This window comes from Phaenicophaeus curvirostris, chromosome 3 (assembly GCF_032191515.1).
Source record: "Phaenicophaeus curvirostris isolate KB17595 chromosome 3, BPBGC_Pcur_1.0, whole genome shotgun sequence".
Classification (NCBI taxonomy): domain Eukaryota; kingdom Metazoa; phylum Chordata; class Aves; order Cuculiformes; family Cuculidae; genus Phaenicophaeus; species Phaenicophaeus curvirostris.
Genome location: NC_091394.1, coordinates 52,143,140 through 52,168,964, shown reverse-complemented (window position 1 = coordinate 52,168,964; position 25,825 = coordinate 52,143,140). Strand labels below are relative to the sequence as shown.

General features: G+C 37.8%; 1 protein-coding gene across 1 annotated transcript in view; it reads left to right on the top strand.

Annotated features, from left to right (window-relative positions):
* The window catches only part of CDH2 (cadherin 2), a 112,224-nt gene that overhangs the window by 63,145 nt on the left and 23,254 nt on the right, over positions 1-25,825 (top strand). The window contains exons 3-11 of the mRNA XM_069854018.1: positions 10,648-10,874; positions 12,644-12,790; positions 13,831-13,986; positions 15,732-15,876; positions 16,929-17,101; positions 21,521-21,658; positions 22,020-22,205; positions 24,434-24,690; positions 25,618-25,760. Of these exons, the coding sequence (XP_069710119.1) occupies positions 10,648-10,874; positions 12,644-12,790; positions 13,831-13,986; positions 15,732-15,876; positions 16,929-17,101; positions 21,521-21,658; positions 22,020-22,205; positions 24,434-24,690; positions 25,618-25,760 (1,572 nt within the window). The remainder of the gene's footprint in view (positions 1-10,647; positions 10,875-12,643; positions 12,791-13,830; positions 13,987-15,731; positions 15,877-16,928; positions 17,102-21,520; positions 21,659-22,019; positions 22,206-24,433; positions 24,691-25,617; positions 25,761-25,825) is intronic.

The window sequence follows — 25,825 nt, the reverse complement described above, 5'->3', positions numbered from 1 at the left end:
CCTTATTTGTCTGCATATTTTATTTGAGGATTATTTTTTTTCCTCTTCCTTTATTAACTCAGATACCATCTTGTGCTGCTATCACGCTTGTCTGTGTTTTGCGAAGAAAACATTTTTTTTATCAGTGTTTTTTTATAGCGTAACAACTTTTTTTTATTCCTGTCAATTTTATTACCGTCAATTTGAATTTCAGTGGATTGAGTCTCAAAATGTTGTAATCCCTAGACAAGATAGGCAAAGAGTGGTAAGTGTTCTTGAAGGAAAAGAATATCAAAACTGTGTCAGCTCTACCAAGTGACCTTACATTTGATTATTTTAAAGAGTTTGCACTATGTGGTTCAGTCAAACATGAAGTGATGGTACTACTTCTGCTTGCAGCTAGTGTTTCTCTAATTTACCTAGAGCCAGGTGGACTTCACGTGAAATGAAACAATAATATGAAAGGATTCAAGGCTGACATCCTGAGTCTATAGCTGAGACCCAAAGAAGCTAAATTTCTTGACCTCTGTAGTTTTTCTTTTTATGCTGTTGGTATTTGGTAACATTGCAATAATAGGTAGTTTTCATCTCATTGACAGTATGGTTTGGGTAATCAACAAAAATCAACAAAATTCATAATCATCTCGGTGCATCACTAAGTACCAGTCACTAAAAAGTATTCAGCACTGGTGTTTTGGTGGGGTTTTTTTTTCTGATTATTGTACTAATTTTAGCTCAGGAAGAAAAACATGTAAAGTAAATACTGATTGCTCTTTGTCATGATGCGTAGGACTGCATACAGCTATGGTGTTGATAGTGTTTTGGGTGAACTTCCATGATCAGCAGTGTCAAATGATACCCTAGATATCTCTAATTCATTTTAAACAGGTTGGCTGATACAGTGATCCTTATTTTTAAGGTATCTGCACACATTTATTATATCTAGGGGGAGCGTGAGGTACATTTCAAGAGATGCTATAATAAGCTACTGGATTGACAACCCACGTGATAGAGGTACAAATATATGAAATTTGGCATTTTCCTGCCGATTTTCTTGGTATTTCCCCTTCTTTAATGATTGATTAATTAATGATTTATTAGCACATCAGCTTTGCCATTTTAAATGTTGAAAGTGATACATAGAGGGAGAGAATATCTATTTAGAAGTAACTTTCACCCACAGGTGCTCCCTTATAATGGCATAGAGATATCTCCCAAGCTTTTTTGAGTCCTCTGCTTTGTTATGGGAGGTACTACTGTGGCCTGGTTGTGAAATACACCATACTAGCTAGCACCAGTCACCAAGTGCTTTTTTAATTTTTAAGGTCAGATAGCAGTCTTTAATAATAGTAATAATGAAAACCTGGGGGTGGACTAGAAAACATTAAGCTGCCATGACAACTAGATTTCTGCCTCGAGGCCTACTGGACGTGATCCAGTGATAGCATAATCCTTGGCATTCATGATTTTTATTGCTATCTAACACGTCAGTGTAAATACTTCTAGACTGTCTCTGCTCACCCTCCACCCCATTCAGCAGCTGTGAAGTTTCTTGCCCTTTTTTGATGTAATAGCACAGTGTTCAAGCACTTAGGATATTTTTTTCACCGTTATCACTTTGCTAAGGTAGTGAGCATCCCTGTACTACAGGATGGCTTTGAGATCAGCTGTGCCTACTGTTTGCTGTATGGACACCGCTGTACCTGAGGCCATGTTCATCTCCACTGGCTGGGCAGTATTCCAGGTTCCCCCAGAGAAAACAGGATTCCCCTTTTTGGAAAGAAGTGGCACTCTGAGCTGCTGCAGTAACTTGAGGATGACTAAGAACGTTTTAAATATCATTAAAAATAATTGCAGCTTTGGAAAATCAGACTGTAGTGTGCCCAGGGGATTGACCTCTGAAGAATTGACCAATACCACCAGAGCATTGGACCAATGGGAAAGAGGAAGGGAGAGGAATGAGAGGAAAAGCGTACTTATATTTGTGGAGGGCATCAAACTCAAACATGCACTGCTTTGTTAAGTTAAAGAGCAACGTTGGAGAAAACTGTCCCCTTTCTCCTTGCTGCATCTGTAGCCACCTGTGAGGGACTGCAACACATGCTCCCAAGCAATGGCTGGGATGCTGGGACGTGCAGCAGGGTGCAGAATATTAAATGCTCCTGCATCTCCTCCAAAACACATTTTTTAAATGGGAAGCAGGAGTGTTGGAAGGATCACTGCTGTTTTGTCAGAGCTGAGAATTTTTGTTTGTTGCAGAACAGTGCAAATGCAACACTCAGTTCTGGCTGAGCAGTAATACGATGAGAAGAATCCTTATTTTATTTTATTTTACTTTTTATTTTATTTTATTTTAATGGTAAGAAGTGACACATAGCTTAAATGTTATATGTGTGCTTCTGCACTGTGTTCTTTTGTTGTTCCTAAACCCCTCTTAGTGTGGAGGCTTAAGCCACCATGGAAGACTGCTGACCGGTTGAATTGGTAAAACAGATCATCAGTTCATTTGAAAGTACATGTCCATTTGATATTTCAGCAAGTCATGACTCTTTAGAGAAACTTCAGGAGCCTATGTTTTTATTCAGTGTGTTAATCAGTTTAATTTTTAAAGACAACCCTCCAATCACAGTTTCTTTCTGCCTAGGTGTGATTGACGCCTGGGTTGTCAGCCTGAAATTACTAATGCTCCGGCACCTCTGCAACTCTGTCAGGAGCACAGTTGAAAGAGAGGACAGGAAAAATGGGAGCATCAGGGAATAAAGTAAGCTTAAAAAAAAAAAATCTAGAAAACAGAACACCTAGAGAGAGGGGGAGGAATAAAGAAGAAAGACAGAAGAGCTGGAAAAAAAATGTGAAACCTGAAGGCTAGAAGGACTTTGGGCTAGGAATAGTTAGCAAAGAGAACATACAAAAGCATCTATTCTCTGTTCTCCCTCTCCTTATTGCTACGGGGAGGGAAGGGAAAAAAAAAAAAAAGCTAGCTTCTTTTGTGTTTTCTAAAGATAGACTAAAAGGCAAAGCTGCTTATCTAGTTTTTACTAGATATTTAAGTCATTACTGTAGCAATAAAACTGCCCTTTAATTGCTGCACCATAATTGTAGGTATTTGTTTCTTACACTGCTTAAGGTCACATAAAAATGAATAGAGGTAAAAATAGGCTGTGTTAAGTGCCTTAATTTTGAAGCTCTTTTCTGCTAGCTGTCTGCAGAGACAGTACTTTCCCTTTAGTCTCCTGGTTTGACTGTTGAGTAGATATATTTTTTAATTACCAAATTGGATTTTAGCAGGTGTAGTCGGTTGATGCATTATGGGTATAAGAGATTAGCGTTTAATCCTTCTTTTTATTACTGTGTAGAGTGTTATAGTTGGGAAAGTATTAAAGGTGCATTGCATACTCCAGAGTACAGAAATGACATTTATTACCGAGTTTTCATTCAACTAGCCTCATTTAGAAAAAAAAAAAGCTGGCACAGAACTCTGCAGGGGCCTATAGGCTCATCTATAGTGAAACTGCCTTAAACTACATAGAGCACAGGAAAAGGGAAAGAAATGTTTTTGTGTCTTAAAACAAAAGCAGTTGTTGAAATGTAAGTACTTCCCTTCCTCAAAGATGCTTATTCTCTTTTTCTGTATGTTATTTTTTCTAAACTAAAGACAAAGGGGGTGTCAAAGCGCAGAAGATCTTTGTGTCAGTGAGTGGTAGAGGCAAGAGCTGAAAAGGATCAGTGAATCAGATATAATTTGGACTCTGTTTGAGATACCAGTTCTGTTTTGCTGATGGCTGGTATTCCAGTTCTGAAAAGCTGCAGAGGCTTTTTTATCAAATAGAAAGAACATTATCCCCATTTTCATTCTGGCATGCCTGTTACGATTTTGTTCTGTAAACAAAGAGGATTATGGGAACTGGAACTAGATGACATTTTATTAAATAATTGTGCATGTCTTTCACAGTGAATGCAAGAATCGGACAGTCTGGCGATACCTACCTGTGAAAGAAAATACTTTATAAGTAGAAATTATTGTTTGAGTTAGTTGGGTTTACAAAGGAAGCAGTCCTCCCAATTTACTACAGAGTATACACTGGGCTTTAATATTTCCCATTTGCACCATGCAACAAAAGCTTGAAAAAAATTTCCAAGTACAACTGTGCAAATTAAGAATGAAAAATGCATGCTGCAGAAACAGGGAGAGGGAGATGTATGTCCACTGCCCTTCTGTTGTGTAGGCTGACAGATGTCTTCGGAAGTGTGTGGTTACTGGAAATGTGCGTATTCGTCGCTAGAACAAGCAGTCTGGGGAGTGGGGCAGGAAAGAGAATTGCATTGAATGAATGTTAGTTGCAGTATCTAGCACTAATTATTTTACGAGCATATCATACAATTTTTCATACAACTTTACATCTTTTCTGCAGTTGGCTACTCACTTAGCATCTTAATCCCACAGAGTAAAGTCATATATTACTACTGGGTTTTACCTAATGTCCGCTGCAGATCCCTCTGGGACTGCTTTCAGTCAATGGAGTAAGTGTTCAGTATGAATTAAACTGTAACTCTTGCAAATCACTTTTACTTTTAATTATTGTTTTACTAACTGATTAGACAAATGATTAAACAATTAGCATGGTAGTGTGGATAGTTAAGCTGCTTTGAGTCAGATCATGGAACAGCTAAAGCTGGTAGATACCTTGAATATATCCCCAGTTTTCTCTCAGTTGAATCTTTTTGGTGTGACTGTGTTTTTTGCCTGTCATATGAGACTCATAGCTTGACCAGGGTATAAAGCTTGTGAAGTCAGGAGAAAATGGGAATTAGAAGCAAGCAAATGGCTGTATTTAGCCCTGAGTAAGTGGCAAAACTTCATTTGATTTCTTGTGATCCAGTGAAGTAGCCTTCTACTCTGCATGGGTTGGGATGCTGGAACACAGTGCTCAGCACGAAAGCTGAGGTTTTGAAGAGCAATTACTGAATTGTTAGGCTTGCTTTTCGGAAAGTGGTAAGCTACTGCCTTTTGAGAGCCAGGCTTTCTTTTAGTGTCATACGTTGGTTACTACAGAAAGACCCAAAATGAGTAGTGCTTTGAGATGTTCCTGGATAGTCTGGAATTGTGATATAAACTATAGCGCATGAATATAAAGGTAGAAAACAAAACTGGATTAGAAAAAAAGACTTGAAAAGCACAATAGAAACAAAACTGGTGTACGGGGGTATCGCTAAAGGATATGATGACAAATTGAATTATACAGATAGGAAAAAATCATTGTCTAAAATAACCTAATTATATTCCTTATTTATTTTGCATCAGCAATTTTTGTTGCTGATTTTTTCAGCTCGCAGTTGAAAGCAAGACATTTTCCTGGCTGCTGTCAACCACTCATGTATCCAAAAAATAAAAAATTAAATTAAACCTGTTTAAGCTGGTCTTAGGAAGTACTAAAATCAGACTCACTTTAAGAGTGCCTGCTGGTGATGGAAAAGGCAAGTTCAATTCTTTGTGATTGTAACAGTCCACCATGATGTCAGAAACCCACTTCTTTTGAAAGTTATCTATAATTGTAGTAAAGGATGTCTCACGGTCATTTCACATGCCACTCTAAGAACACATGAGCTGAAATATGAGCATGTGCACTGTGTTAGTAAGACTAACAGATCGCCTTACAGATAGTATCCAGTCTGAATAAATGACTAATTTATAAGGTAGGGTTTTTTTAATGTTTTAGTGTAGTTTTCTATGCTTTCTCTGAAAAATAGGAAGGCTTGTTAAATACAGTGTGTTCTTGGAGTAGATAGTGTTTAGATATTAAGTATGCAGATAGCTAGACAATTCAAGAGGAAGGTTTCCATATAATTTCTCATTCTTCAAAGATAAAAGGGTATCTGGCAGATAGTTGTATGTAAGCTACTTTCTTATTCTATTTATTTTATCTGCTACAGAGTGATCCTGAGTGGATAAGTATAACTAGGTTTTCCATTTTACAATACACACTGTTTAGTGTATTGCTGGAGTGTGTATGTTGTTAGCACCTGGAATTCGTTGAAATTTCCATAATGTCCTCTAAGTGAGCCTTAGCCTTGAGGTTGATGCTAAGGCATTGAGAATAGCGTTCAAGAGGAATAATACTGTTCAGCAGTTTTACAGAAAGAAATACATTATTTTATTTGTTTGTATGCATGGGGATGTTACCTGGAAGTAAACTGGATATTTTCAAAGTGCGGAAACACAGATAGCAAACTCAACATAAATGTCTTGGCTGCAAAGTAAGTAAGGGAAGTTATGTAGTGCACATGAATATTCTGACAAAAAAAATAATGTCAATAGTATAGCCCATTGTATCATTCTATGCTCAGTCTTGGGTCACATAATTCTGCTGTTAGTTACCTAAGATAAAAAGAGCAGAAGCAGGTTGTCAAAGAGTGCACACTGACATGAGCACATGAAAAAGCATTTTTATTTTCTGAGACATTATTCTAGGTAAATGTGCTGGTAAGGTACATGAGGTTAGACATGTATTTTATAGATACTATTAATCATTTATCTCATTAAACCTAAGTATGAGTGGTGTGGCTCTCTAGTGCACTTTAAATGAATTTGCATGTTTAGTTCTTAACATTTTGTACACTACACATGTACACATACTTTGTAATTACTTCCATGCAAGAGTGTTAACTTGAAAGCTTGCTTTAATACCACAGAGCACTATAATTTTATTTTAGAATTATGTAGTCACAGAGGTTCTCTCTTTCTTTTTTAATAGATGACACTCGTCTTGGTTTTAGGACAAGAAAAGACTCTTAAATTAGAATTTGTCTAAGGTTGTAATGTTTAATAATAATCATATGCTAATACTAACCACATTTTTTTCTTCTGTTTAAAGTCACAGTTTCTGTAAACCCTTGTGCACGGCCTTATTTTGAGCATGTGAACTGTTTACTCCCATCTGTCAAAGGTGGTGTGTATGTTATTCTGATAGGACCAAAAGTATTCCCTTTAAAACCAATATAGTTATATTTCAGAGTACAATTGAATGCTTCCTAGCACTTTCAAATAATATAGTTATAATGTTTTTAAAAGCAGATACTTTGCTGAAGGTGTAGAAAATACTCAAAAATATTTAAAAACGGACAATTTGCTTTACAGATTGTGGGATACTCATCTGATGATTTATGTGAAGAGTATTATTAAAAAGCAGTAGAACAAGATACTTGATTACCCTTTCTATTGCATATAAAGTGACTAGGTGCTGTATAGTATATTTGGTTAAGCCTTTTTAAAATGAAAAGAATCCATATAATTGATCTGTCAACAGAAAATGGCTTTTGGAAAGCGTGCCTCCCTTCCATGTCATTATTAGAAAGAACGTGGTTGGTATAAACAGTCATTATTCTCAGGGGAAAAAAAATCCTGTCGCATTAAAAAAGTTTCTGTCACATTTTTGTGAACATTTTTGCCTAAAAACCTACAGTCAGAAATCACTCTTTGTTCATACTAGTTGCACACTGAAAAATGAAGCAAAGTGATCTAAACTGAATTTACAAGACTGATAACCGTGCCTTTGAGGGGAGAGTGGCTACTGCATAACCTGTACTCTGTCAAGGTAATTTAATTATGGATGGTTATACTTGAGTATAATTCATTAACGTGTGGTCCTTGCAAAGAAAGAGTAATTCTCAGAAAGCATTGGCAATTTTGTACATTTTTACCAGGGTACTGTCAAAGGAAAGGGATTCTTATTGAATTCTGTAATATACAATCACCCAGAGTAAGAATAACAATGAAGGGGCTAGTAGGGCTTTTTTCTCTTGTTTGGTTTTGTTTTTTTTTGGTGGGTTTTTTTTTTTTTTTTTGGCTACTGGACTCTATGTGTAAGAAGATGAAGGGAAAGAAATACTCTGCTTTATGAATTCGAATATATAAAAAATTAATACTATGTTACTATGCAATAGTGTTTTACCTTAGTCTTTTGGACCACAATGGCTATAATATTTTAAATATCACCTTTTTGAAAACCAGTTATGATTGCAATTTAGGTTCATGTTCATTCTCTTTCCCACCTCCTGCTTTTCAGAAGTAAGTCTGAGAAGAGCCAGAGGTGAGTCTGGCTTATTCTCGTTCCTTTTGGGCAAGACACTCTTCTGAAGAGTAGATGTAGAAAGCAGCCATAGCTGGGCTGAGAGATCATCAGAGCCACAGGGCTATGGGATAAATTGCTATGTGTTTTGTTGTATGCTTGTTTGTTTTTTCCCTTTAGACACTTAATGTGAACTGTTTCTAACTGAGAGTTTCCCTTGTGAACAGAAATGATGTGGGGAGGAGGCCCAGCTTTCTCCATGTCTGGGGTGTGGGTGGTCTCTGCCTTCGAACTCATGTAGGAGCAATGCTATTTGGCACTCCAGTTGTTAAGTTCTTAAATCATTAGATACAGTGACACTTCAGTAAACTCTTCTCGGACACCTCTTTATTTTTGTGCCAAACAATACAGAATATCTACATTTGAAGGTTGACTAATGAGAATTACAGATTCAGGACTTAGGTAATAATTTCTGAATACTGGTATAGTTGTTTTAACTGGTAGGTTTATACTCGTGACTTAGAATCGTGCATTTTCTCAGTTGACTGTTGTGTTTCAGCATGCTGTTGTGTTTCAGCAAGCTGACTCATGCAGCGAAGCTCAGTATTGAAAAGAGTGGGAGATGAGTGAGATGGTCAGCATCTGGGTCCAGACCTTCTGCTTTTCAATTTTTTCCTGCCATGTGAACAGCAAACCAGAGGTTCTGTCACCTCCTCCAAATCTTGCAGACCTGTAAGTCTGTAGATCTGTAGTCTGTAGAAAGGAAGTTGCAATTGCACTTTGTGGAGCAGGTAGGATGGACTTGAGGAGCAGTAGAGATTGCCTAGAGGGGAATCTCTATGAAAACTTAAATGAGAGGCTGAGGTTTTTTAGTAGCATTTCAGTGAAGTACTTTCACTCATCATAACGAAGACCTAAGGCAGCACCTACAAGGAGGACCCCAGGAGGAGCCCTAGCAGTGAAGCTTCAGCCTTTTACCCAGGCAGCCTTGTTTGTTCCTCCTGGGTTCAGTGCTTTGTGGATGTAGCATGCACATCTTCCCAGGGTGAGACTGGCATTTTACAGAAGGAGACCTCCAAACTCTGCGAGCCAGCTGGAAAGAGCAGTATCCCTACCCTACCCAGCAAGATCAGTATTAAAAAGGTTGACGTATTATCATTTATTTTGAAGAGCGCTGTGCTTTGTCTCATTTTTGTATGTGATGGACCCTTTTAAAGTACAGTCTTTTCTGTCAGGAGAGGGCAAAAGGGAAATTCCAGGTAACTGAATGGATGCCATAAGGAAACAAATTTTATATGTCATCTGAACATCAGCCTGGTCCTTGAAGTTCAAATAGAAAAAGGTACTATTCTTCTTCTCAGTATCTTCCTGGAAACAGTGCATTCCAGAAGAACGCCTGCGATGCATGACATTTAGTAGTGATTTTTCTTGAGAGGGACCTTTAGGTTTTGAAGCTAAATAGTTTGTGCGTGGTTTAGCACAACATAAAAAGTCCAATAACTGAAATGAGGCGTAAAGACTCATTTCATCTTCACTATATGCATTTCAGCACAACCTTCATAATGATGTTTTGCACTTCTGTTGCCCATACAATAAAAATATTTCATAATGCTCTGGAAACATTAAAGAATGATCATTGGTTATGAAAACATGCTTCCATGTTTTACCTACTATTATTTGCAGTAACCCAGAAGGTAAGTAGTAGTGAAAGCAATTGGGTAAAGAAAGCAGCAGCCTATTATCAATTCTGTTCTGTGCACTTCACATCATTATATATACAGTCAGTTTTGCTGACTTCTTGTTCCAGCTTGTGCCTTTCAGATGGGACAAAAGTAAGCACAGGAATGGAGGTTGGGAGGGAATTAAACATGAATGGATAATTTTTAAGTAGAAGGTAGCTGTATAGGCATGTGTGGAACATGACATTACTTTAAAACAAAAACAAAAGAAAAGAAATGAGCTTTCTCTGTGAGGTACGCATTTACTGCTGCCTCCATCATGTAGATGAGGAATGAGGAGACTCGGGCCAAAAGCTCGTAAGTGACCTACCTGAGGTGATACAGTTGAATCACAGGCTGAGCTGAGCACGTAAGTTAATCTCTTAACGGTCTTCTGGGTTTCTGCCCTACCTCCGTTGGCAGAGAAGGCGCTGGAAGCGTGGCTGTGTTTGCAATTACAGTTGCAGCGTAATTAAATTTGTTGTGCGTTTTTGATGAATTGATTTGACTGGATCTTTATTGTGAGACTCGAGGTGCAAATTCTTGCAGCCATTCTAATGAAAACTGACTGAAACGTAGCATAGGACATGGAAGGGAAATGGTTTTCTTGCGGGTACGATATGGGGGTGAGTGGTGGAGTTCATGTGTCTCTCTCTTTGGGAAACCATCTCATCTGGGCATAAAAACTTTCCTCTGCCTAGCAGTCAGCAGAAAGCTATCACTGTTATGTGGACTGATCCCTGAAGTACAAGTCTTAACTCATAATTGCATGCAATAATGGCATTCTTCTGTTCAATATTTGTTCTTAATGCATTTTATGTCACACTGAATTCAAGTAGGCTGCTTTTTCATTTTATTGTTTGGTTTGTGTGTTTGTTTTACAGTGAGATTTCAGAGCTGTGATGGAAACAAAAAGATACACTTCGGAATTAGTGAGCCAGAAGATTTCAGAGTAGGTGAAGATGGTGTGGTCTATGCAGAGAGAAGCTTTCAACTTTCAGCAGAGCCCACAGAGTTCGTTGTGTCTGCTCAAGACAAGGAAACGCAGGAAGAATGGCACATGACAGTGAAGCTAACCCCTGAACCAACCTTCACAGGGGCTCCGGAAAAGGTAAACTAGCAACTGAATTCTGCCTGTAGGAATGTCTCTCTGCAAACAGGCCTAGAAATAGGTATTTAATTCTGCCTGTCATGTACCTCTCAATGAGGCGTTTTATTAATGGACAGCTAGTGCATGCAAAGCTGGAACCTCAGGATGAACTTTTTAATAGCTTATTATTTTGTGCCTTTGCTAAGGCATGTTTAAGTATATAGGATTTGTTTATGTTTTGAGCTTACTTGGTTTGTGTAGTTTGAGATTTGTACCTGAATTTAAGTTCAACACAGTCATTTCTTTATCTTAAATTGCTTGAAAGTATTACAGCATTTATTCAAGCAGTTAAATATAACCACAAGATAACAAATTTGGGCTAGTGTGCATCAGTCACATTTATTAGATAGAAGCTGTAGATTTACAGCAGTAGTAGGAAAGCATTTCTGGCAGGGAATATTGGCTTTGTCTTGTCCCTTCATAATCAAATTGGAGATTGTAAATTATTCATCATTCCAGCACTACTTGGTAAGGAAGATAGTCTCCCTCTGCTGGAAGCTGCCATAGGCTAAACCATGTACTTTTAACAAAAATCAAACCTACCAATATACAAAGCAGTATTAGTTCTACTATTTTTCTCTGTTGTATTGCATGCTGCCTGCTGTTCCTTACTTTCTGTAACTAAGTGCTTCGTATACAAATAAAGTTTATTCATAGATTAGCATACCTGTACTACTAGGTAAACATTAAAGATTTAAGCATCATGTCAAAATAGACAGCATGGTTCTGCAAGACATTTTTTCCCCAAGAACACACTGGAGACTAGAGCTGTGGTTTTTGTTTTCTTACCTGATGATTGTTTTAAGTCCTCTAAACTATGTTTTCAATATAGGAAATATAATTTTATCTGTAAAAATCTAGTGAAAAAGCAGTTGCTTATGTATGCCTGTTCTCTACAAAGATCCAGTTCAGGCATCTATGCCATCAGCAGACTATAGAGTAGTGGAATCTGGCCGTCATTTGAACATCTGATTTTACTCTTTAGCATATTTGATTAGAGTTTTTTTTAAAAAAAGTTTTTCTCTTAAGCGACTTGGAAAAAGTATCTGTCTCCACCTTTAAGCAAGCTAGCACAGCTGCGTGCATGCTGGTATCCAAAGGCTGAAATGAGTGCAGATATTGAAGGGAGTGGTAAGGAAATGTTGACACCCAGCAGAGATTAATGCACAATGTGTAAAGTGGGTCATCTACTGCATCCATCATGGCTGACATAGGTTTAAAATAATTACAGCATTAATTCTATGGGATTTAATAGGGTCATAAATATTTGAGACTTTCCCTACCAGTATGTATTAAACTTCTCTTGGAAGTCAAATTATATTTTAGCACACCCAGATCTGAATTTAATGTACAGTAGCACATTACCTGAACTGAAGTTCTAGTTAATGAGAAATACGTAAAGACATACTATTAAATTCTGCAAAATATTAACTACTTTTCAGAAAGTGCAGAATAGTTTACGCAGTAATGCCATGTTATAAGTGCTTTGTAATTCCATTTCTCCTCCAACTTGAATAAGGAAAAAAGGAGTTCTTAAAATTTTGCAGTTCAGTTGTAAATAATATTGGTTATTTTCATACTGCACTGTAAATGCAAATAAAATAGTTATTTAAACATGGAGGAAAGAGAGCCTTTCAGTCAGTTATGTAATTGTATCCGAGTTATTCTGTAACATCTAGTACTAATTCTTCTTCTAACGTGTGCTTAATTTTGTCTTGTACCCGGGAAAGGACCAAAAGAAAATTGAAGACATCGTATTTCCATGGCAACAATACAAGGAGAGCAGCCCTCTGAAGAGGCAGAAGAGAGACTGGGTTATTCCTCCAATCAACCTACCAGAAAATTCTAGAGGACCTTTTCCTCAGGAATTAGTTAGGGTAAGGAAGTTAATAGAAATGTGGTTTCAGTGTTTCTCAGAGTTCCTTAAGAGATTTTTTGTAAATGATGTCTTGTTCATTGTCCAAATGTTTATCGGAGTCCTTGAGGCTGTTTTTTGTTGCTACCTCTGTGCAGAGTTGGCTGGGCAGCATTTACTAGTTTTTTTTAAAGTTGTCGCTGTGCTCCTGTACTGGAGGAAGGTAACCTTGATTCAGGTGATATGTGCTGTGATAACTTCCTTAAGTGATTAAGGAGGATCTCTGCTGGTTCAGGGGTTCTCCAGCCTTCTGCACTGGAGTTTTCCACCTGGGGAAGGGTGTGAGTGTGAGCAGGAGGAGGAGTGCACCAAGATGCAATAAGAAGGGGTGTGATGCAGTGAGTACACTAGCCGCTCCGCGGGACTCTGCAGCACAGACATGGCCATTGCTAGGAGCCCAGCACAGGAGAGGACTTCAACCATGGTTATGATTGGTCATGATCAACTTCTGCATGGGTAGAGCGTTGGCCCAACTTGACAGGGTATAGTTTTCCTCTTCTTTGTTTATGTGTGTGCTGGTGATTCACTTGCTCCTCACAGATGCTTTGCCCTTCAATTTTTTTTCTTTTGAAAATGAGACCAAAATTCAGTCTTCAAACAAAACAGGCACATTTCTAAAACGCTGCTACAAGTAGCAGAAGAGAAGTCTGCAGCTTTGCTCTGTGGAGATATTGGGGGCTAGAAAGGGGAACTAAAATAGAATTTTTGTTTCTTAATGTGATTTTATGTTAGTATACATTTTCCTTAGGGCCTAATTCTGTTTAAAGTAGAAAGAATACATATTTATTTTGGTTTAATACAATTTATCTTATTATGGGAAGTAAATAATTGCACAAAGAGTGCAGGTGAAAACTTTAGGCTTTATACCATTTCCAGAATAATTATTTTTACGAGTTTAGCTTAAAGATGAAAAAGAAAAAAGACCTGCTGCTTGTCTCAGCAGCAGTCTCAACTGCTGGTTGGTTGTCACTAATATAAACATTATCTTTTTTTGACACATAGATCAGGTCCGATCGTGATAAAAGCCTCTCCCTACGGTACAGTGTGACTGGCCCAGGAGCTGACCAACCTCCAACAGGCATCTTCATCATCAACCCCATCTCAGGACAGCTGTCTGTGACAAAGCCTTTAGACCGGGAGCAGATTGCTTCTTTTCATGTAAGAGTTTAATTTACTGTAGATCAGATTACCAAATCGAAGATTAACATCTGCTTCAAACATGACTTGAGCAGCCAGTATTTAGTTTTCTATGAAATATTATTTGAAGAGTTTGTAGCAGATTTATATTTATTGTACTTACTGAGGCTAACTCTTACTATGTTTAAGCAGATTAAATACATTAACATATGTAAACAGTGATTAAATATATTTAGATAAAGTAATCTTAAAAGATTGAAATATGAATACTGTAGCTGATATTTCAAATACAGACCATTGATCACAGTCTCCACTCTATTCTATGTTTTCCAAAACTTTACTTTTTAATTTAGCAACTTAAATTGGGATGTGACTGCTATTAGAATTGCAGCAGCTGTGATTAGAGAAATGGATGGGAAGAATAACCTACTAATTTTCATTTTCAGGGGAAAACTGAGCATTTTAATGGAACTGTAAATTAGGTCTGTCAGCTTATGAAAATTATATTCTTTGCTCTAAAGAAACTGACAGTAAACCATGGGTTCCAATATTAGCAGAAAAGAAAGGTTTGAAGGAAGAGGGGAGAGCAGGCTTTGACCTGAAGTTGTCTCTGCTTTTGAGAGACCACACTGAAATCATTACAGAAGTCAGTTCCTAGAGAGAGTTTCCAGCATGTTGTGGATGAAAACACTCCTTGCCTCATGCTCCAGGAAGCCCTCTGAGTGCTTCTTCTGAACAGAGGCCACAGCAGGAGGCATCTGGGAGGCAAGTGGAATGGCTTTCATGAGCACAGCAGCTCCAGCACCCGTAAGGTTTTTACTGAGAGTTTGGCATTGGCAATTCTAGATTACTGACTTACGGATTTACATTTATATGAGTTATTTCCAGAGTGGTGAGTTAATAATGCCCTCTTGCTCTTGTCTAGTACATTTGTAGTCAGAAGATATGTATGTACATACATATACACATGCATATATATAAAAAAATATGTATATAAATACATAAGTATGTATGAAATTAGCTTCATCAGGACTGCTATAGGAGAAAGTTTCTCTTTAGCCTAACTGCTGCCAAGCTCTGGCCTAGATACATGGGTTTACATTTTCATAAAGTACTGTGTTCCCTTTTTTTGGCTCTCCAATTTAAGGTGATTTAAGTAAACCTGACTGTCAAAGGTAGTTACTCAGTCCTTTATGACAATCAGGACATTTAGTATCTCAGTGTCATTGAAAACCAGCCCATAAATGTCTCCTTAATTTTAGCTTGGGATTCCAGTGTGTTTACTGACAGTGATATATCACAAGCCTTACCGTTAATGTTCCAAGTTACACAAATCTATTCTATATGCTTTTCCTGTGCATTCATGCCTTTTCATATCCATACTATCAGTTAATAATTTTGAAAGTGGTGCTGATGTTCATTCCATATGGATTGTTAAAAATTGCTACCTGTTTAATATAAATTCATATTTCTAGAGTCAGTTTTCTAACAGCAGTTATTGAAAACAGACTTACCTATGACAGTAGGCATTGCTGTTAATTGAAATTACATTACTCAAAACCATTTGCAGCAAATCAATGTAGTAAGTCTGCAACTTAGAAAAGTTTAGAAGTCTGAACAGCAGTTCTCTTAGCAATCTGAAAACTCAGATGATTGATAATGGGGAGCAGTAGCAGATACATTGAGCTAAAAATGTGTGCCCTGAAACTACCTTTTGCTATTGTATCTATTTGTGCCAATTCTAATAGTTTTAATGATTTTTGCAGCTGAGAGCACATGCGGTAGATGTAAATGGAAACCAGGTGGAAAATCCTATCGACATTGTTATTAACGTCATTGATATGAATGACAATAGACCTGAATTCTTACACCAGGTTTGGAATGGGACAGTCCCTGAAGGCTCAAAGCCAGGTAATACACACGCTTTCAAAATGGGGGCTCGGGGGAAGGCAAGCAGTAACATTTTTAGGGTGATGAAAGGAGTGTGCCTTCAGACCTTGTAACACCTTCAAAGGTATCTTATTAGTGTGATGAGCAGAATCTCAGATACTGTCTTATTACTTCACCTTACTTTCTATTCATTTCTTAGCCTGCTAGAATTAGCTTCCAAAGGAAGGAAGTATTATGTACGTAAACTAAAGCTGTGGAGTCTAAGAATATATTCTGGAGTCCTGTTTTTGAGAATCTTATTTATAGTGTCGCAGTTCTTACAGTTATATTCATGATAACCCTTGACGTTCATTTAGTTGACAGCTCAGTGTATAAGAGACTTCTGAAATATCAGCTGATCCAGTTCTAGTTCTGGATCTCAGAGGCTTTGGAAATACTGGGATTTAAAATCAAAACAGTTTCATGCGAATTCTCGAGACAACCTTAAATGTTGTTCAGATCTCATTAAAATTGCAATCTGCTCGGACTAAACTTTGCACTATGGCGGAAACAAGTTTCATAATTTCTCAGTAGTGCAAAATGAATTTTTTAGAAAGGTTAGCACAAGAAATCTGTTTTTTTACTTTGCAGTATTGACTTAGCATTTGAGATGGAAAACACAGGTGTCTTGGAGACCTTCGGAAGAGTATTATTTACATTGATTTTCAATCACTATCAACACATGCGCCAATTCTGAAAATTAAATATATTTCCATTGGCCCAATTAATAATGTTTCTATCTAAATGTGAGGAGCTCTGTTGTTACAGAAATGTTATTTATGGCAGAAATGTAGGATTTTGTTGTTGATGGAGCTTCTTCAGTTTTAAGCAAATCTGATATTTTATAAACACAAAGTATTTTTATCTTCACTTATGTATTTTAATTATTCTACTGGTTAGTCTTGTGTTTAACCAGTTTGTTTTAAGTAAGAGGAGGAATGTGCAGAGTTTACCAAAAGAAATACACACTTTGACCATTGCTTGTAAGTGATCTTGTGTAATATGAGTGAATTATTTATGTATCCTGCTGCTAGGAACCTATGTGATGACTGTAACTGCCATTGATGCTGATGATCCCAATGCACAGAATGGGATGCTGAGATACAGAATCTTGTCACAAGCCCCAAGCAGCCCCTCTCCAAACATGTTTACGATCAACAACGAGACTGGCGACATTATTACTGTAGCAGCTGGGCTTGACAGAGAGGTATGGTAGCTCTTAATCTCATAGCTGTTGGGTTGTACTTCATGTTGTGAAGAAGCACACTTTTTGCTAGTAACTCACAAATACTTCTCTCCCTCCCTGGTCTGAACTTTCTCCCTGGAGAAGAGGAAATTGTCATGAGGATGAAAACTGGACCCACACATTCTGTGCTTGTAGTCAAGTGGTTCTGTGGGGTCATGGAAAGGACCTTGTCTCAAAAAACTATTCGTTTTTAAGGAATAGGTACACACTAAATCACAGCAATGCAGATAAGAACCTTATGTCTCAGGACTCGGTGATGAGATGGGGGAGGTGTTCCTCAGCTCTAGCCTTTTCCTCTTGCTGAGCTCCATAGGCAAATTAGTACATGGAAAATGGAGTTGGCTATATGTTTTATTTATTTTTGGAAACTCCAGGAGCATTTTTGTCCTCCTTCTGTCCTCTTCCTTGCTCTTCACAGAGAAGTAGTAAATATTTGAAATCTTCTGGATGTTGTGTTGCTAAATTTACAGTAATTCCCTGATCTGAATTTTGTTTATTAAAATAAAGTAGGAAAAATATTACTGATTTTAAAATTGGAAAAGCAGGTTTCCAAGAAATAAACCAGTCAGTGTTGGAAACTGCATACATAGAGATTTGTCTCAAGGCCTGGACACACTTAAAATAATGGTAATATTTTTTTTAACAAATAATCTCTGTCTGTCAATAATTCCTTGTTACATGCTGGGAAAGTCCTTTTCTGTTTAGGCAATTCTTTACTGTGCCTTCCACCAAAGAAGAGAAGCTCCAGATAATCTGCTGTGGTTCACCCATCTGTGAGGTGGGAATAAAAATATTTCTCCATTTCTGTCACATAGAATAACTGTATTTTTTAACCACTTGAAAACTTCAGAAGAGATAAGCATTATTGTATAAACAAACTGTAAAATCCAAACAAATCTTACTTAAACACATCTTGTTTCAACTTCTGTTTTGCTAACCTCATTTTAGCTCATTAAAACTGAAGTCTCTTTTAAACTGGATTTGATGTTCAGCTTTTAGCTGTTTGCTTATACTTATTTAAAATGGAGAAGAAAAATACTTTCTGATGCTTTGGGTTGGCTATTAATATTCTGATGCATTTCAGTTTGAAAGGGGTAATCAGAAGATTTGAAAAGCTAAACAGACTGTTAGATATTGCAATTTTTGAAGTTTTATTAACATTCCTTCAATTTAAGTCCATTTCGAAGAGGGTGGATTTGAGGGGAGGAAAACCCTGCGCCTTTACAGTATTGCCCTATTAAATGAAAAGAATGATGGGCAGCTTTGCCCTTGTTTTTAAAATCCCCTGGTCATCTTTGACAGGTGAACTTTCAGAAGGATATAGCGATAACCCTGAGTTTTATTATTTGGTGACTAGCTGTACTGGAGTGATTTAACTTGGAAGAAACCAGCTGTCTGTGGAGCTTCAGACCTTTACATTAACAATTGTAAGAGCCTTGTCATTTATCATCAGTGTTCCCAATGGATTGCTGTACTGATCCCCAAATAAGTATTTATAAACATTTCTTGTACATGCTGAATATTAATGATTAATGTTTAATCATTCAAATATTAAATTAGAGTAATGTGAGATAAAATGGTTTCCTTCCCAAGCCATTGCTCTGCTTCCTTCATTTCCTGAGTCATTTTATGGAAGTTAATTAAGTTAAAATGACCAGTAGTCTACAAAGCCAGATCTGAATCAAGAAGGTCTGACAGTGGGCTGGGGAATGCCTTGTCGCACAGGGTTCCTGTTGTCTAGGATTCTCAGCTGGACAACTGCTTCAGCCATTCTGCCCTTTCCTTTAAGTCTCTAATTAGGCTTATAAAATACTAGACAGAATCTTAAATTCTTAAATTATGTGAACCATTATTTATGGGAGCATGAGTGTGATATACGTTCAAAAGAAAAAGCATTCCTCATCTGCTGGCTTTTTAGGTTAACATGCTCAATGCATTATGTGTGCTAACATGCACAGGAGGAGAGTTGCTTAGGTAGGGGACTCAACCAAAGGCAGAAGAAATCTTCTACTTGCTATCACAAAAGATGTTCTTTCATGAGATCCAGCTGGTTTTATTTCTTCTGTGGAATTCACTTCAGCATTAAAACATCGGCCTTACTGATGGAGGTGCCAAAGAAGTCAGGCAGGGTACTTATATTTACACACTGACATTCCTGCCTCATGTGAGGTTAATTCAGTGAAGTGCTCTTCTTCTTGGCCTGTGCTGAAATGGAAAGATGTGACCTGATGAGGTCTGTGTTCTTTCTTGAAGCTGCCAGTTTGTTTTCAGATATGTTGCTGCAGAGTCTCTCTACAGGCTGCTGACACATGGTCCACAGCTTATTCCTGGCTCTTTCTCAACCAGCAGTTAAAAGTGGAGAGCCACCTCCCCCAGTTTCTCTATGCTTGGAAAGTTGTGTGCTTTGTTGATTTCTGAAATTTCATTCTCAGCGGTTGATCTTCTGTATGTGAGTGCTAGAAGGGGGAAAAAACCAATCAAAACCATACATAAGTTGTCTTTTGGGCGCATTTTTGGGGGTAGTTTCTAATATGCTGCTTCTGTTGGAATTAAATAACGTGATTGTATGGAAGTTGAGTCTCTGTGTAATAATAATGGAGTTTCCTTAATGAAATCTGTTTCTTGGGATCAGTGTGTTAGGACCCAGATGCGTTTGAAGCACCTGCTGTTTCAATAACTTAGAGTCATCTGGCTGCAAGCGTTGCTTCAGTACTGCTCTCAGTGTTATTGCTTCACAATGAGTAAAGTATATTTTTGTCATGAATGAAAGCATAAAAATATTTCTTTGATTCCTTTGTGACTGCTTCTCTTATTGGTGTTGTGAAGGAAACCTTTAGGATGTTTAAGCCTTTTGAAGGTCACTTTGCAAGTATTTTTTCCAAGCCAGCATCTGTATACGTATTTAGGCATTATTAAACATATTTATTGTGTTTCTATATATATAATATTAATCTTGCTTTTTTACAAGGATGTATATGCACTAACAGATATTTGGGGTGTGTTGAAAGGGTTCCTTTGTGAAAGGGAACATAAGTGTAAATTATCTCCAGTGGGATTCATACTGCTTTTTTAAAAAAACTTTTTAAATTCAGTGACTCATTTGCTGCTCAAAAGCATGCATAACCGTTAAATCTCTAATGTCTGTTGTAGGTTCTGGCCAAAATTTACAAGAGTTTGTCATTATCAGTGGAATAGTTCTTGCTTATTTTTTGTATCGATGTCCATAGCCCCTTTTTGAAGACAGTTTCCATGATAAGTCATCTGTCATATAACACAGTCTCCCCAGCAATGGGAGAAAATAGAGCACTTGAGTGGAAAAACTGCACCTTGCTTTTTTTTTATTTTTTTCTTTGTCAGTGTGAGTAAGCCATTCATGAAAATTATACTTCAAAAATAGCAGCTTCTTACATTTGTGCATTTTCTTTTGGAAGGAACCAAATGATAACACCTAGCTCTCTCTGAGCTGGGAAATGCTAAATTTGATACTGAAATTTTCAATGAAAATGAATGAAAAATAAATGAAAAAGTGTGCTCAATATTTGCATTTCATGATAGAAACCATCAGTGAGTTAAAATCAACTTCTCAGCAGCTCTTCACAAAAAGCATCTTTCTAGTTTGAGGAGGTATTTTTCTTAATACCACCTTGTCAACTTTGTTTTAAACATCTGATAGGTTTGAGGTCAGGTATCTGTTGGACATTTCTTATGCATGAAGGAGCCTGGATCAGGGGCCGTTAGGGTTGGCATTTGGGGGTGGAAGCGGTGGGAGTGGCCATCTTTGACCAGGGTGTTTAACATTTATGGAAAGAGCCTGCATGGTTGTTCCCTCCCCCTTTCTCCCAGTGCCCTTACTTGTCTCTGTTGGCCTCGACATCTTTGGTTTCCATAGCGATCACAAGAAGTTGCAGTAGTGGTTTTATACTTGGGCTCGGCTGAAACAAAACCTTGGCAGTTGTGGCCATTTGGCAAGCAATCCTACCTTGGCTAGATTCTCTTAAATGCTTTTGAGGACTTGGCCTGTTTTAGTATAAACTGCACTCTTGATTTTTTTTTCCCCTGTTTGAAAAGTGTTGTTAAATCTGTGATAACAACATTAACTGTATGAAGTGCTTTTGATTTTTGAGAGCAGGAAGCAGGTGGTCTGCCCTCATCTCAGTGATATTTGAAGAAAATCAAGCAATAGTTCAGTATACTAAGTTGCAACCTGGCGCTGTATTTCTGTGGCACAAACTTTGCTCCTGTCATTTTGGGTGGTGCTAACTAGAATTAACAGTGTGATAGGCTCCATTGCTTAGCAAAGTGCAATTTTAGAAACACCTGCTGTCCTATGGTAATGTTAGTTTTGTCTAAAGCTTATGTTGATGTCATTTTGTGTTTCAGAAAGTACAACAATATACATTAATAATTCAAGCTACGGACATGGAAGGAAACCCAACATATGGTCTTTCAAACACAGCAACTGCTGTCATCACTGTGACAGATGTCAATGACAATCCTCCAGAGTTCACCGCCATGACTGTAAGTACAAGGTGGGAGTAGCTGAGGGATGTACATATTTATAACCTTTCTCTGCTTCTGTCATTATATTCACAGACGGTAAATATTTCTTACTTATTAAATAAGGAACTAGAAGACAGGATTGAAATACATGCAGAATATATATCCCTTAGATACCATATACTGCTGAGGCCAAAAGGCAAGAGCTGACAAGGGAATCAAACTGTCAGTTTTCTGAGTAGCCTTAGGTAAACTTCATTAGATAAATTGTCAGAGCACCAGTGAAGAGAGATGTGCTCCCTAACATTGATGAATGTTCAGTATTGTGTGGCTCTTGTGTGCCTCTGCAGCCAAGGTAAAATTTTTTCTTGTTTTTTTGCAGTTCTACGGGGAAGTACCAGAAAACAGGGTGGATGTAATTGTGGCAAATCTGACAGTAACGGATAAAGATCAGCCCCATACACCTGCATGGAATGCAATGTACCGAATGACCGGAGGAGACCCAACAGGTCGATTTACCATCCTGACTGATCCCAATAGTAATGATGGGCTGGTGACTGTTGTGAAGGTAAGAGATACTTGTACTTCAGAGAATTAAGTGGAGATGGAATAAGTCGGCAAACATTGAGGGGGAAAAATGTGAGCTCATGAGACCTACACAAGTCCGGAAAGTAAAATGGGTGGGTACCATCTGCCTTTTGGAACTAAGTAATCTGTCTCTTAGAACAGTTTCTTGTTTGCGCTTATGAGTAGTATTCCAGCTGATCAGTTTTAAAAATCAGGCTACATTGTTGAATATGACAGATTTCAAAGCTTTATTTGTCAAAAATAGGAATTAGTCTGTGAAAAGCATTTGCTTAGTACTTTTTCCTAGTGTAAAGGAACAGCTTCCTACTTCTTGGCCTCCATTAGTAGTCATGCTTGTTGTCTGTGGCGTTTATGTCAACATATTCCTGTTAAGGAACAGATACAGGCAGTCAAGGCACAATCAGAGAGGAAAAAGTGGTAGGTGGGAGGCTACTTCTACAAGAGGCTTTTAAAGACTGGCTATTTTTAAAACCTGATTTAAATACCTTTTATGGAATAACCTGTCTCTCTTCATTCCCTAGCCAACACAGCTCTGTGTTGAAGAGTGACTTATTTCAAGTGATAATAACAATGTGATTCTATAATTATATTTGCCAGGCAGTAGCCGCCTTTCGTCATGGCCTTCTGATAAGTGTCTCCTCTCTTAGTTGCCCTGTTCCAGTTTTGGCTGATCCACTTACAGAATCAAGTGTGAGATACCAGTGTTCCCATTTGGACATTAAAACATTCACTTTTTTCCCCCCCGGCTCATTATTTTCCTTTTTTTTTCTTCTCAGTATCTAGGTGAGGAAAAGGTACAGTTTCTGTACAGCTGTAGAGGTGATTCACACAAGGGCTGGGGTTTTTTTCATAACTGTCTGTTTTATAACTGCACTTCCCCAGAGGTACCAATTGTTACATTGCAGTCTTCCAGCAAGAATTATGTGAGTGTCTGGGCTTTGTAATTAGGCACATCAGCATCTTTTTAAGATCTAGCAACTGGAAATGTGTGGAAAAAAAAAATTTTAAAAGTGCCCAGATTAAAGTATTAAAGAGAGGCTGGCCCAAGATTCCAGTCCTCTGACCCATTTCATACAGCTTTACTCACTTAGAATTTGTTAAAAATAAATTTGTATCTTCTCTCTTGCCAGAGTATCTCAGTGCTTTACTACATCTGACCTAGTTTAACAACAGTAGCAGCATGTGGGAGCCTCATTGGAAATGGAGCTTCTTCCTACAAATGCAAGGGAATGATGGGCCTGTTCTGCAGGGTGACACCTATACTACCTGAAATCAGAGGCTTTTAAGCAATGTAGGAAAGTCAGCCTGAGGTAGTAAATAGCAGTTCTGCAGCCTGGCCAGCAGCACTGCAGTAGGCACCGAGACATGGGGAGAGTTGGAAGCCTGCCTACAGTTTTTATTGGCAGTTCAATGAGTAGATCTGTCAATGTGTAATGAAGATAGGATTGTCTCTTGTCACTGACTTTATGCTGTCGCGTGCCAACTGTCCCTGCAAGATACAGGATTCGTTCAAGTCTAGAATCAGTCCAAGTAGTACAGTGCGTACTACTAGGGCAAATCAATTCTCAGGGAATGTTTCACCCCAGTGCAGCATAACAGATGAACTTACTCCTCCTTAAATTGGACTTCTAGCTCTGTGAGGAAGTTCCCAAACTGAAGGTTGTCTGGACTGTGAAGATGGGAGGGACCTGTAGGTACACCAGCAGTGAGACTAGTTGGGATTGCAAAGTCTCTATAGTGAAACTTAAAAGGCGTGGGAATCTCTGATCCATGAAGCTAGGTATGGTCATGATCATGTTTAAAGGAAGTATTTGTCCTCGTAATAGAGAGAGGCAGGTTTCCCTCAGAATGTTCCTCTGGAGGCACATGTGCTCACATGAGTACCTTGCATATAGCTGGGAGTTTTTACATCATCTTCTGATGAAACTTCTTTTTTCCTCAGTTACTGTTAATGGCAGTATTAGAGTAAGTTAAATCCAAGAATGACAAGGTTTCTGGCTGTTCTGACTTCAGAACTGCTGCTGCTAAAGAAGACCTCAATCCAGTCTCGTGTTGACGTGTTATATTGCTTGTATTCTCTTTAGGCTTATTTTTTTGAAAAACAGTACAAGTAATAATTAAAAAATGTGTTTTAAAGTAAAAACATTGTTGTGTGTCCATCACTATTGTGTGTAAATGTTAACACTTGCTGCTCTTTGCTTTTCCCAGCCGATTGACTTTGAGACCAACAGGATGTTTGTACTCACTGTAGCTGCGGAAAATCAAGTGCCTTTGGCTAAGGGAATTCAGCATCCTCCTCAGTCAACAGCAACCGTGTCCATTACAGTCATTGATGTGAATGAGAGCCCGTATTTTGTTCCAAACCCTAAGCTTATACGTCAAGAAGAAGGACTGCTTGCTGGTAGCATGTTGACAACTTTCACGGCTCAGGACCCAGATCGATTTATGCAGCAAACCTCCTTAAGGTCTATATAAACATTTTGCAGTTATTTAACAGTTGGAATGCAATATCCATGTTATAGAAGGGGTGGGAAGCAAAGGGGCTGTATGTGAAATGACTGTATTTACCATAACACACAGCTATACCGCTACCTCTGATAGCTTCTGTACAGCATTCTAAAGGCATGTTTGGAGAGAAGGTGACCAGCATTTATAGATGGGTAAACTGGGTCACCTTCTAATGGCTAAGTCCCACTTCATCAAGGTAAAATGAAATTATGCACCTGTGTTAAAGTCTACGTGGTATCCTGCAAATTCAGTCAGAGTGGACACATTCTTGTGTGAACTAAGATCTTTTGCAATTTAGGTCAAGTAATAAATTTGACAGTACAGCAAAACCATGTCAGAGTGTTAACTGAATCTTAAGGTTTTTCTCCTCATTTATTCTCTAGCAATGCAAAATGCTGCTATTGTCCATCTGTGAGCTCTTGTACTGATAGCTATGATATGATAGCTATGATATTGGAAGGACTAGAATAATGTGAGTTACTGCTACTCCAACACTCTGTCTGTTGCTACCTCTCTCCTGCTCTCAGCAGGATAAAAGTTGGTATGAACAGGTCTGTAGGTATAAAACAAGCAAGAGGAATTCTTAATGAAATATTTTAATTGAGTCTGAATAATAATTTTATATCATTTATAATAATTGTATGATTTACTCTGGTTACACGATAACTTATATGGTAGGGCACTTCAAGAATCTACGTGTAGGCCTGGTTTTAATACACGCTTTCAAGGATTTTAGAAACAGGGCTTAATAAATGAAAATTTGTGATATATTGTCTCAAAATTCCAGAAATATGTTCAGAATACAAATTAAAACACTGATACTTTCTTTGTTATCAATATTTATGTTGCCAGATAAATAACACATCTTACGATCAAATATACAGGTACTCAAAACTTTCAGATCCTGCAAACTGGCTGAAAATTGACCCTGTTAATGGACAAATAACTACTACAGCTGTTCTGGACAGAGAGTCAGTATATGTGCAAAACAATATGTATAATGCAACGTTTCTTGCTTCTGATAATGGTATGTATCAACATTGTATATATTTTCAAAAAGCTTTCTTTTATATGGTTGGATGGCATTCAGTT